Source organism: Prionailurus viverrinus, chromosome D3 (assembly GCF_022837055.1).
Source record: "Prionailurus viverrinus isolate Anna chromosome D3, UM_Priviv_1.0, whole genome shotgun sequence".
Classification (NCBI taxonomy): Eukaryota; Metazoa; Chordata; class Mammalia; order Carnivora; family Felidae; genus Prionailurus; species Prionailurus viverrinus.
Window position 1 is genome coordinate 81,458,156 of NC_062572.1, and position 13,156 is coordinate 81,471,311.

Below are 13,156 nucleotides of genomic sequence, written 5' to 3' on the forward strand. Positions count from 1 at the left end.
GAGAGGGTATTTCATGAAAATTTTTTTCTATCTTTATACTCACTTCTCCCTTTCTGGTTGTTTTGTGGTTGATCCCACTTGACCTCCCGCGGGCTTCTGTTTCACAATGTCATTGAGAACGTGAAAGAGCTAGAGGCTGGTTTGGATGCATTTCTGGCCTCTGGCCATCCTCCCTGCAAGACTGGGTCAACCTCCACGGGCCTCCTCTTGCATGCAGCTTCGTTCTATAAACTATCACTGTAATCATAGATTGTAGCAATGTGGGCATCTTTTCAAGAATAAAAAAAAAAAAAAAAGATCATTGAGGCTGCCTCAGTCCTATGTTATCCCTACTTGTTCCCAGAACTGCAGCCTAGTGGGGCTCTTTGGATTCACCCTTGCTTCTTACTGGTGTTTTCGATCCATTTCTGGCTTACGGAAATGTTGATCCTGTTTGGGAACACAGTTATTGTTGACGATGGTGATGTTCTTGTTATTATCATTGCCATCATAAGTTGGAATTTTGGATGTGTATTTGGAGCAGAGGTGGCAGGGTCTAAAGCATGAACTTCAGGTACCATCACACATGGAAGTTCTACACTGCCATCATAATAAATACTGTCATCATTTATTAATTCTTTGGTTTTTCTAGGTGTCTCGGATTGCAGACAGTGAGAAAAGTGTCATGTTAATGCTGGGACGCTGCCTGCCACACATTGTTCCTAATGTGCTGTTGGCAAAGAGAGAGGTGAGACACATAAAAGTGTTTTCATCCCAGTAATCTCATCGTGTTGTCCATTTTTTGTCATTTTGAAGTTTAGTGTTATATTTTTATTTTGTTAAAGTCTATTACTTGCAATCATATTCTTACTTTTGTGCATGCATCTCTGCTCCTAGAGAATGGTTTTACACCTCTGTCAGGTGAGTTCGGTAAAACTGCATGGTATTCATGTTTTCCCAATTTTGCTTAAAGCATCATTAGCTTCTGCAGCACTAACTATTACTGTAGGTCCATTTATGTGCCATGAATACTGTCCGTTTTTTAACTAATTTATTTGATCTCTGCCCTCGATACGATATGCTTAATATGTCTACAAAAATAGACCCTGTGTGTTGAAAATTAACTGGGACTAATGATGTAACTTTTTTCCTAAATGTACTCGTAGTTACCTATTGTTAGTTTTATTGTATTTGTCAATAATTATACTTGTCTCATGATGATAGGATAGTTATAGCATTGACCACAGTAACTTTTGAAAGTACCTTCTTTTGTTTTTCTTGTAGCTAACTTGTTATTGACACATGCTTAAAATATCCAAACTATAGTAGCCAATATATTTTAGCACACTTAGCCTTTGTTGTGAGCCACACTGTAGAGAGTTATCTTTAGAGTTCTATTTAACCAAGAAAAGACTAATAAAAAGTTACTGTTATCTAATTTAAATGCCAGTGGATGATTTCTTTGTAATCAAGTTTAATAGTTTACTTGAATAATTCAGTTTATGAAATCGACTTCCAGTTCACAGCATTTTTTAAAATAAAAAAACGGGTTAAGAATATTTTAGAATGTATCCTATAAGTTTCTTCTATCATCTTCTTAATATTTACCACTGATTTCAATCATAATCCATGGGACCTACAGTATGATAGGTACACAATGCATTGGCAAAACCATATAAAGCTTATTCTTAATTATGTGTTTAGCACAAGAAATTTGTACTGATCCTCAAGAAGACTTACATGTAGAGACTTACATGTAAAACATATTAAAAACGTTTATTCCTATAGGTGTTTTGGATTTAAAAAAAGATTTAAAAGACTGTTTTCTTACTGTTGGTTTTATTTTACCTAATATATAAAAATAGTGGTGAGATATTAATACATGTGGAAAATTTTCTGTATCTTGAAGGATCAGTGTCCAATTTCAGATTGTTTTGCAGTTCTGCCTGGCAGAATGGTGTTTGAGCTTCTTTTCCTTTTTTAGCTTGTAACATAATCAATGCAATGCATTAATGTTTGCATCCCTTTTACTATATTTCCTTAATATAATCTTTAAAATATCACAGAAGCCTAATTGTTATGAGATGCAGTTTAAGCCTTTTTTATTTTAATTTCCCCTTTTTTTTATCATAAAAGACTCTACCACTAAAATCTGATTGTACTGCATGAAGTATTTATGAATTTGCATCATCAGTAATCAGATACATTATATATAAATATATATGTTAAGCATATGTATTTATACATACATATTTTGTTTGTGGTATGATGTTTACTTTTCTGGCTGACCTTAGTTTTTGTATTTAAAAAATACATACTTATAATTTCATGAAGAAGTGATCGTTTATCTGTATAATTATTTGTACGTTATTCTATCAGAAAATTTACCATTTGTATCAAAAGTTGTATTTTCTTGAAATTAAATTGGTAAATAATGAAGTTTATTTTGGTTTGGTTTGAAACCAATCCCAGGGCATGAAAGGACAAAACTTTTATTTCATTTCATCCTTTGATATTAGATTATTTTTATTTAATATTTCATCTTAATTCCTTAAATATATATTTTTAAAAAGGTCTTGTGATTAAAAGATATTTTAATTTTTCTTATTTCTCAAGTTTTTATATAATCTCTTTCAGTATAAGCCTTTTTGTTGGTATGCAAATACAATTAAAACGTCCTTCAGTAAACTGATTGGTCATAATAATATCCTAGCTGCTTAATTAGAAAGAGGATTTAAGGTTTTGATTAAGTAATATATTCACCAGGTTTAACATCTTTTTAAATGTAAGAGGATAAACAACAAAAACTCTTCCCCTCTCCCTGAGCCACCATCTCACATGCAATAAATATTATTAGTTTCTAGTATATTTTATTAAGTCTTTTGCCCATTTTTTAATTGGGTTGTTTGTCTTTGCTTTTGAGTCATAGGAGTAAGAACAATTCTGGATATTAAACCCTTTTATATGATTTGCAGTATTTCCTTCCATTTGGTAGGTTGTCTTTTCACATTTTTGATAATGTCCTTTGATGGACAAATGTTTTTCTATATTTATATATGGAGTGAGGCAGGGATCCAGTTTTATTCTTTTCGTGTGATTATCCAGTTGTCCCAGCACGATTTGTTGAAATGTTTCCCCACTGAATAGTTATGGCATCATTGTCAAAAATCATTTGTCTGCAGATGTTTGGATTTATTTCTAGACTCTCAGTTTTGTGAGACCAATTCTTTTGGTCTTTTATGCTTATCTCTATGCCTGTACCAGCCACACTATTTTGATTATTGTAGCTTTGTACTAAGCCCCTTGCAGTTCCATAGGAATTTGATACTCCACATTCATTTCTGCAGTAAAGGTCATTGGAATTTTGATAGGGATTGCACTGAATTTATAGATCACTTTAGAGAGTACTGCTATTCTAACAGCAGTAATTCTTCTAATTCATGAACATGGAATTCTTTTTATTTATCTATGTCTTTAATTGCTTTCAGCAATATTTTCTCATTTTCTGTGCACAAGTCTTTCACCTCCTTGTTTAACTTGTTCCTAGATGTTTCATTGTTTTGGACGGTATTATAAATGGAATTTTTCCCTTAATTTCCTTTCAGATTATTCATTGCTCATTTATAGAAACAGAAATGATATTTCTGTGGTGATTTCATACCTTATAACTTTCCTGAATTAGTTTATTAGTTCTAGTAGGTTTTGGTGGATTCTATGTGATTTTCTTTATCTAGAATAACATTATCTGCAAATAGAGTTTTGCTTTGTCCTTTCCAATTTTGATGGCTTTTATTTCTTCCTCTTGCTTAATTGCTCTGGCTAGGACTTACCGTACAATGGTGAATAGAGGTATTTTGAGAAAGCAGACATTTTTGTCTTCTTCCTGATTTTATGGGGAAAACTTTTAGTCTTTCACCATGGAGTATGATACTGGCTGTGGGTTTTTCATAAATGCCCTTTATCATATTAAGAATATTTTCTTCTGTTCCTAGTTTGCAATATTCTTATCAAAAAAGGGTATTGAATTTTGTCAATACTTTTTCTGCATTGAGATGATGATTTTTATCCCTTCGTTCTCTTGATGTAGTATAATATGTTCTTGATTTTTCATGTGTTGAACCACCCTTGCATTCCGGGGTAGATCGCACTTCGTCATAATGTATAATTCTTTTAATAATGTTGTTGGATTTAGTATTTTTTTGTACATTTTTGCACATTTTTTTTCACATTTTTGCATCTAAATTCATAAGATATATTGGTCTGCGGTTTTAACATTTATGAGAATTGTCTGGCCTAACATCTGGTCTGTCCTTGAGAATGTTCCATACTTGAGAAAAATATATATTTTGCTGTTGTCAGGTTGAGTGTTCCGTATCTGTCTATTATGTTTAATTATTTTATAGTGTTCAGGTGCTCAATTTCCTTACTGATCTTCTATCTAGTGGTTTATCCATTATTGAAACTGAGATATTAAGGTCGCCAAATATTATTTTAGAGTTGCATTGTATTTTTTCAGATACTTTGTGTGTATAAGCAAACTCAAATATATGATCTTTCTTCCATGACTCACACAAATGGTACTACACTCTATGCACTATTCTTTACTTTGCTTTTTTTTTCCATATAACATATTTTTGTTTCTTTCTATGTCAGTACATAAAGAACTTTCTCATTCTTAAGGCTGCATAATATCTAGTTGTTTTATAGTCTCATTTATTTTTTATTTTCTTTAATTAAAAAAAAAATTATAGAGAGAGAGCACAAGTGAGAGAGAGGGACAGAGGGAGAGAGAGAATCTTAAGCAGGCTCCAGGCTCATTGCAGAGCCCAACACAGGGAATGGTTCCATGACCCTGGGATCATGACCTGAGCCAAAATCAAGAATCTGACTCTCAACTGACTGAGCCACCCAGGCATCCCTTTTTATAATGGTTTTTTAAACATGTTTTAAATTAGTGTTTTTTCAGATATTATTGGCCACACTCTCAGTAAGAGAGGCATTTTACCTGATGTGCCAGTATATAATTACAGATATAATTAAAATGAAAGTTTGGAAAAAAAATTAAAAAATTAAAAATTAAAAAAATAAAAAAATTAAAGTTTGACAAATCAAGCCTTACCTTTATGAAATATAAAACATTAAAATAGAAGATAATCAATATCAAACATGATTTTATAAATATTTTTAATTAATAAAGAGTATAGCTAAATAAATAATAAAAAAGAAAAACAATGCTCTTTATGATCCATTCAATTGATTTTATGACCCATTGTTTTAAAGGGGGGTGACATAAAGGTTAATTAAAGCTATCTAATAAATTAAACTTTTATTTTTTTTTAATTTTTTTTTTTTTAACGTTTATTTATTTTTGGGACAGAGAGAGACAGAGCATGAACGGGGGAGGGGCAGAGAGAGAGAGAGACATAGAATTGGAAACAGGCTCCAGGCTCCAAGCCATCAGCCCAGAGCCCGACGCGGGGCTCGAACTCACGGACCGCGAGATCGTGACCTGGCTGAAGTCGGACGCTTAACCGACTGCGCCACCCAGGCGCCCCTAAACTTTTATTTTTAATAAAAGTGGAAAGTGCAGTGAATATAGATGTTAGTGTTATTTGTTTTTTAAAAGATAAGTAAACACCCTCACTCAATCTTTTGGTCACAATGATAGCATTTTTCTAAATTTAACATACCATATTTCAAGTCTAAGATGCCATTAATTGTAATAATTAAGTACCTTTAAGAAAGAATTCCAATTAAATTATGACATCTTCTCCATTGTAAGGTACATCCCAATTTCAGAAGTAATAAAAAGTAAAAAAAAAAATTTCCTCCTATATGCTGTTAAGTAATGATAATCTTTTTTTTTTTCACCAACTTATATATATTTTTTTAAGTTTATTTTTTTTTTATCTTGAGAGAGAGAGAGAGTGCAAGCAGGAGAGGAGCAGAGAGAAAGGGAGAGAGAGAAATCCCAAGCAGGCTCCATGTGGAGCCCAATGTGGGGGTCAAACTCACGAACCATGAAATCATGACCTGAGCCAAGATCGAGTTAGACGATTGACTGAGCCACCCAGGTACCCCTACGAACATGTTCTATTGATTTGGGAAGGAAAAGAAATCATGAACAAATTTTCTTTTTGTAGCTTATATAGTAATTCATTTTAATGGGTTCATTGAAGAACTTCAATCTTTCAAACCAAATTATAGAATAGAATAAATATATGTATTTAGTAAATAAGCTAAAGAAGTTGATTCTTCACAAGCTCTGCTTCAAATGCATTTGAAGGGGAAATTCTGTAATTTAAAAATAAGATTTCATAAAAGATTACTTCTAACAGCATTCTTAAATAATACATCTAAATTTAACTTTTATTTTCATTCTATGCCAAGGAAATATGTGCCGTTCAGCTAGCTGACTCGGAAAAACAAAGAAGTCTGGGCCGGAATGGGGATGGGCAAGTGGAAATGGGGAATGAGTCCAAGCCTTTTTTTTGAGAGGTTGAAATTGTTCCAAAATTAGATTGGTGATGGTTGCACATCTCTGAATATACTAAAAACCACTGAATGTACAATTGAATTTTTATGATACATAAAATAAATCTCATTAAAGCTGGAAAAAAAACAGAGACAAAGGAGAGAACCAATTGCCTAAAAGTTTTAAATATAGTTAGTATCTCTAAAGTATCTCATCTTACGAGAAACCAAATTTTGCTCTTTTATATTGGCATTCACGTTTGCTCCCTGGTGAATTTTTTACCTATGTTTTTAAATAAGCCCAGGTAATTATAACTCAATGAGAGTGTTGAAGAGGAAAAGGTTTCACTTGTACCCTTCTAGTTCTTTGGCTAGTCTAGTAATCAGTTTAACATAGATCAGATTCATAGGAGAAAAATAAATTCACAGTTGTATGGGGGTCCCATAGCAACATAAGACCCAAGGACAAGCTGGGCAATTCAGTTTCCATCTTGAGCGAAGGAATGGGGTAAGAAAGAGGAGGAGGGTGATTCACAGGACAATAAGAAAAGAACAGATGTTTGGTGATTAGATGTTTCTCCTCCATACAGATGAGTCATTCAAATAAAATAGCTATCTCTTGGTGATAGCTCTTTCTGGCCAGGCCCCCTATCTAAATTCTTTTTGGTAGTTTAAGAGAGAGGTAAAGTTTTTCTTGGGGCTGCTGGATTTTGATTGGCTTTAGCTCAAAAAAGTCAAAGTGACACATTTTGGAGAGACTTGTTTTGAACCCCTGCAAGAGTTATGCAATAGAATAGTCAGTAAGAATAGTAAAATAGTATGGTGAAGTGGTAAGCTTGGTCCATCTTCTTTACCTATTTAATGTGTATGTGTATGGATGTGTTAATTTTGGAAGTAAATCACATACTCTTTAGCAGTATCAGAGTTTTAAAGTCATTCAAATATTTTACGTAGGCTTCCTGAAGGTTGAGCCTCAGGAATTGTAATAATTCTAAGAATAGGTATTTTAGCAGCCTTTGAAGTATAGAACTTTTCCAGAGGTGAGTAATCTTGTTTTTCGTTTTTTTTTCTTTCCTTGTGTAAGTCTTTGTAATATTCTCTCCTTCTTCCTTTTTATTTCTTTTTTTAAAGTAAGCTCTATGCCCAACATGGGGCTTGAACTCATGACCCCAAGACCAAGAGTCAGTCACATGCTCTACCAACTGAGCCAGCCAGGCACCCCTCTTGCTTTCTTGCTTTCTTGTTTTCTTTCTTTCTAACTCTATTACTGTCAACATCTCGACAAGTTTAAGCTGAAAATCTAAATCAAAAGGTGTACACTTATCATAACTTTAAATTGTAATTTGGTATTGCTTAAATTTCTAGGCAAAAGACTAGATGGAAAATTTTAAAATAACAACTACCCAAAAGTTTTAAATGAAGCTTGAGTTATAGGAAATAATTTTTTTTAATGTTTTTTATTTTTGAGAGAAAGAGCGCAAGCAGGGGAGGGGCAGAGAGAGAGGGAGACACAGAATTTGAAGCAGGCCCCAGGGTTTGAGCTGTCAGCACAGAGCCTGATGCAGGGCTCAAACCCACGGACCACGAGATCATGACCCATGACCTGAGCCAAAGTCACGCTCAACCGACTGAGCCATCCAGGCACCCCTAAGAAATAATTGTAATGAAAGAGTAAGGGCAAACAGCGAACTATAATTTACTAGATTAATGTATTACCTTTCTAGAACTGTAGAATTTTTTCTTCTTGATAGGAAGCACTCAAACATTTCCTCATTGGCATCTGATCTAAATGTAATGCTTTCTTTTCTGTTTTAGAATTCTTTCAGATCTTGAAGTCATTATCTTATCAACATTTCCATGCCTTTTTTAATGTTAAAATTTGCCTTCATTCCCCCACCCAACATCTAATCATTCACATTGTTTTAGCTCCTTTTTTACCCCATCCCCATTTTTGTAGCCTAAAGGCACTAATCTTTAAAAGACTAAGAAGGTTAAGTAAAAATATTCATAAAATCAAATGTAAAATTCTCTAAAGACATTTCTATCTCTAAAATGATTTATTACCATTAAAAGTTACTTTGTTTTACTTAAGAACTGAAAGGAGAATTAAAATGGTATAGGCCGGGGCGCCTGGGTGGCGCAGTCGGTTGAGCGTCAGACTTCAGCCAGGTCACGATCTCGCGGTCCGTGAGTTCGAGCCCCGCGTCAGGCTCTGGGCTGATGGCTCAGAGCCTGGAGCCTGTTTCCGATTCTGTGTCTCCCTCTCTCTCTGCCCCTCCCCCGTTCATGCTCTGTCTCGCTCTGTCCCAAAAATAAATAAACGTTGAAAAAAATAAAATAAAATAAAATGGTATAGGCCTTTCTTATTTAATTCTGTACAAAAGTCTATTGGCAACCTAAGAGTTTGAGCGCTGGATGATCCTTCATATAGGGAGAACCAGCTTTGTTATTAAAATTGCAAAAGTTATTTACTTGAGTAAAATGTAAATTACTAAGCCTTTTAGATTAATGAGTTCTAAAGGCCTTAGAAATCTCTTTTCCAAAATGATAATAAAGTATTGGAATGCCTTCTGCAAAAGGATTACTGCACTGATTTCCTCTCTAGTGATCTGTAGGACATCTGTTTTACATTTCACTTCAATACACATTTACTGAGTACTCTCAGTTCCTAAAACATGTTTTAAATAAAATATTTAAGATTTCTGTTGCCTTGAAATGTGGACACACACACACACACAAAAAAAGAAATGTGGACACAGTAAATTTTTGTGTGTAGGGAGATGCATTACCTTTTGGATATGTTACCAAAACCATAGGTGTTTTCTCACCATGGTTATTATTTTTCATCAACATGCAATCTTAAGTCTAATTTGCTTAAGGATCTTTTAATGTGCAAAATTCTTAAGCTTTAGATATGATGTCTAACATTTCTCTCTTATTCTCAATACATTTTTTAATATGCAATCATTTAAAGACATTTTTGAACCACTGTCACCTTGTCCTCTGAAGGAGATTCAGCTACCAATTTTTAAATGTTTTATTCAAGAATTCGTGTTTTCAAAACACTAGACTTCTTCAACTGGAGAGATGATACCAAAGAGAGAATATTGATTCAAATCTATAAATTTATGAATAATGTTCAAATGGTAAAGCAGATTTAATAAATTCTGATGTGGATGTATCAATACTTCAGAAGCTTGAAAAAGATGAATTCGCAGTAAATAAATGTGAACATACAACAGCAAATACATACAGAATTCATTATTTCAAGAGTGGTACAAATAGAACTTGTGAGTAAATAAATGAATGATAGAGGAATTAAGATATTTGGAGCCAGTCATAACTTAACAATTAAAATCCTTGATTCTATGAGAAACAAACTCCTCTTTCCTCTTTTTTCTACCATCACTTACTGGGCCTCTTCTCAGCTCTGTATTTCTAAAAGAGGAAGAGACTGGCCTACTTTATACATAACTGTTTTAGCCATTATTGTGCCAAGATGTACCTAATTCTCCTTGGCATAGAATATCATCCAAAAATGTTAGGCAGTGACTTCCTATATGTTGTTAATTTTGTCAGCAAGAAATAAAAGCAAATAGCAATATAACATATTACTGTGATTCAGAAAAGGGAAAAGTATTTTCCTTCAGAGCCCTAAATTCATAGAATTTGAGAGTCTTGAGGGTACAAGAAATGACAAAGGTTTTCCTCCCATGTGTGAATTGGTTGGTAATAGCTCCTGTCTTGAGAAGTGCTTTGGTAAGTCCTGTATTAAGACTTTTTGAGGCCAACTTTGATCTCAGAAGGAAAACTTAACAATTCCATAAGCGATAGATAAGGGAATTAATGTATATGAAGTATTTTCCATTTCTATCCTAATCTTAATTTTTGTATGTTTTACTTGTAGAAACTAAAAGTCAGAGAGGTTTGTGATTTTTCATTAGGTTTTCAGTTTGGCACATCTATAGCCGTATTTCAGTTAAAAGATTCTTTATAGTAGGACATAAACTTCCTCTCTGATTAAGGATCACTAAGATTCATGATGTTAAAAAAAGGGGGGGAAATGTAAGGCACAAAGAATAGTTGAACAATTATTTTGCTATGCTTGTTTTTGAGATAAAGAAGCTAAATAATTATATTTTAAACAGTATGTATGTATATAGTTGTAATTACAGCAAATATATTACCTGTGTTTCATAACTTTATCTTTAAAGAGTGGTACAATAGAAAGAGAATGGAGGAAGATTATGGAAAAGTATATATGTAGAGATAATGGAAAGCCAAGAAGAACATTGAGGAGAAAGCAAGAAAACTTGGGAAAGAAGAATCTGACATGAGGGAAAATACAAATAAAATATTTGGGGCTTTTCTTGATTTTCACACATTAAAATAATTTCTCCTTTTGTTAGTGCCTTCTAGAATAACTGCTTTTTCATCTTTAAGGTTCTTCTCTCAGTGGGATATGCTGATGATGCAGTGTCTTAGTACTCTCAGGAGGATCATTGGCTCTTAGCAGTCTAAATGGAATCCTCTAAGGATTAGGAGAGTCCTTGAGATTAATGGTCTCCAACTCTAGTATTTCATAAGATTGTTCAGTTTCTGTAAAGTCAGGACTAATCCATCAAGCATCATATTGAGTCTTTGGTGAAAACATTACTGAACAATACAGGATCCATATCTATACTTTGCCTTCCATTCCCAGTACAAAATCATTTTCCCTCATTACTTTTTGTTTCTTGTCCTTTTCATTTGCTCACTAATGCAAAACCTACAGAGGTGCCCAAATAGAAAGATGACTGAATAAACGTTTCAAATTCCTTTTTACTTCTCGGATGTATTCTTAGCTCTCCTCTCTATCTTCGTACTTTCAATTTAAGATTTATACCAGGTAATTATAATTTTAAGATAATATGTAAAGACTTTAGAAATAGTAGAAAGGAACTTCAAGTCATTCCTTTAAGTTTCAGTCTCAGCTCCTCTAAAAAATAGCATCGTCCATTTCTAAGGAAGCATCTTGAAAACAGGAAGATACTTGCCCTACGGTGTAGACTTTTCTGCAGGGTATCACGCGTTATTACATAGCAGTCAGTTCCTGTTTTAATCTACTAGCACTTTTTGGTGGGTAGGAAGATAGACGGGAAAAAGAAATGGTGGGGCTGTAATCATTCTGTTCTTATTACATCATAGTTACATCTTTAATATCTTACTGAAAAGTAACGATAAAATATTATTTTCATAATTTAGAAAGTTTTTTCCCGAAAGTATCACTTCTGGACTTTTATTCTCATTCGATTTGAAAATCCATTCCAGAATTTAAAACATTAATATCTTTTTCATATATATTACAATTTTGTCTTACTTTAATTAAAATGTGAAATAAATTTGGTTTAAATATTTCTTTGGCAGAGAGAAATAAACTTGTGTTATTACTTTCCTACAAAATATTGAATTTACCTCTGCACGTTGAATGTGCAACAAGTAACGATATTACTAAAAATCTCCACTTGACCATAAACCGTGTCTGCTGATACTCTGTAGCAGTGCTGAGAGCAGTGAACACTTATGGAAATGGTCTTCTTTTTAATGAGCCATAGGGTTAAGTGAGAAGGTACAGAATTACTACTTATATGTAATCTAAATAAAAACAGATGATACTGTACTTGCGGAAGTGGGATGAGTTGTCTTGATTTTCTGTTACCTTTCCAAGCTTTAAAAGATAGCTAGCTTCTGCAAGTTTTTGTTCAAAAACACCTTCAAAAATAAAATTCCTGTGTCAGCTTATAGTGTTCTATAGTCCAAAAACTAGTAGACGATTGGGAAGGACTGGATAAGAAAATAAGGTTAGTGGAATCTTCGGTAACATTATTTATTACATTGTGATTCACACCTTTCTGCAACCACCACATAAATGCATGTTCCAGTGTTTTCTCTTGAATTACCAATGTTACAGAGTTAGAATTTGCTCTTTTGTATGTTGTGATTTATTTCATTTTAAATGTCCATTTAAGAATACTCTGGGGGAAGAAGAGCATTTTCTGCAACGCATTTTTACTTTGACTTTTTCCGCCTTCATATTTCTTTAGGAGTTGATTCCCCTCATATTGTGTACAGCATGCCTACATCCTGAGCCTAAAGAAAGAGATCAGCTTCTCCATATACTTTTCAATTTGATCAAGAGGCCAGATGATGAGCAGAGGTAGGTGTGACTACTTCTTTGGGAAATAAATATCATGTTGATTGATTCATTTCACTAATGTGGCACCAAGATTAGCATTTTAATCTAAATGCCTTCTTTCTGTCCCGGTGTTTATTTTAACAAACAGAGGAAACACTGGCCTCATTCACAGAGTTCTGCAGTGCCTTCGTTCTTGTTATTCCAGTTACTCACGTTGAATTTGTACACTTTTATATTAGTTACCTTTAAACTTCTAATTCAAATATTTCTTTGCCTTTATCTTTCACTTGTGATTTCTAAGAACTCCTAAATATTCCCCCTTTTTCCCGCAGATGAATTACATAGATCACAGCTTCTTAACAGGCTCCACAAAAACTAAAATAGTTAATATATGAATTTCCGCATCATTGGGCTGTCTGTAAACCAATTACTATGTGGCTAGAGGGGTATAGTATTTTTTGTTTGTTTGTCGTGACTCAAGTGCTCACAACTCTTGATACCTGATTGGAGAAATTAGTTCTGTCTGAG

General features: G+C 33.5%; 1 protein-coding gene across 7 annotated transcripts in view; it reads left to right on the forward strand.

The window, feature by feature from the left end:
* RELCH (RAB11 binding and LisH domain, coiled-coil and HEAT repeat containing) overlaps positions 1 to 13,156 on the forward strand; it is a 116,978-nt gene that overhangs the window by 39,576 nt on the left and 64,246 nt on the right. For all 7 annotated transcript variants that reach the window (XR_007145714.1, XM_047827166.1, XM_047827163.1 and 4 more), the window contains exons 10-11: positions 632 to 727; positions 12,537 to 12,649. Coding sequence is in view for 6 of the 7 variants with exons in the window: in XM_047827166.1 (XP_047683122.1) it covers positions 632 to 727; positions 12,537 to 12,649 (209 nt within the window). In the remaining variant the exon portion in view is untranslated. The remainder of the gene's footprint in view (positions 1 to 631; positions 728 to 12,536; positions 12,650 to 13,156) is intronic.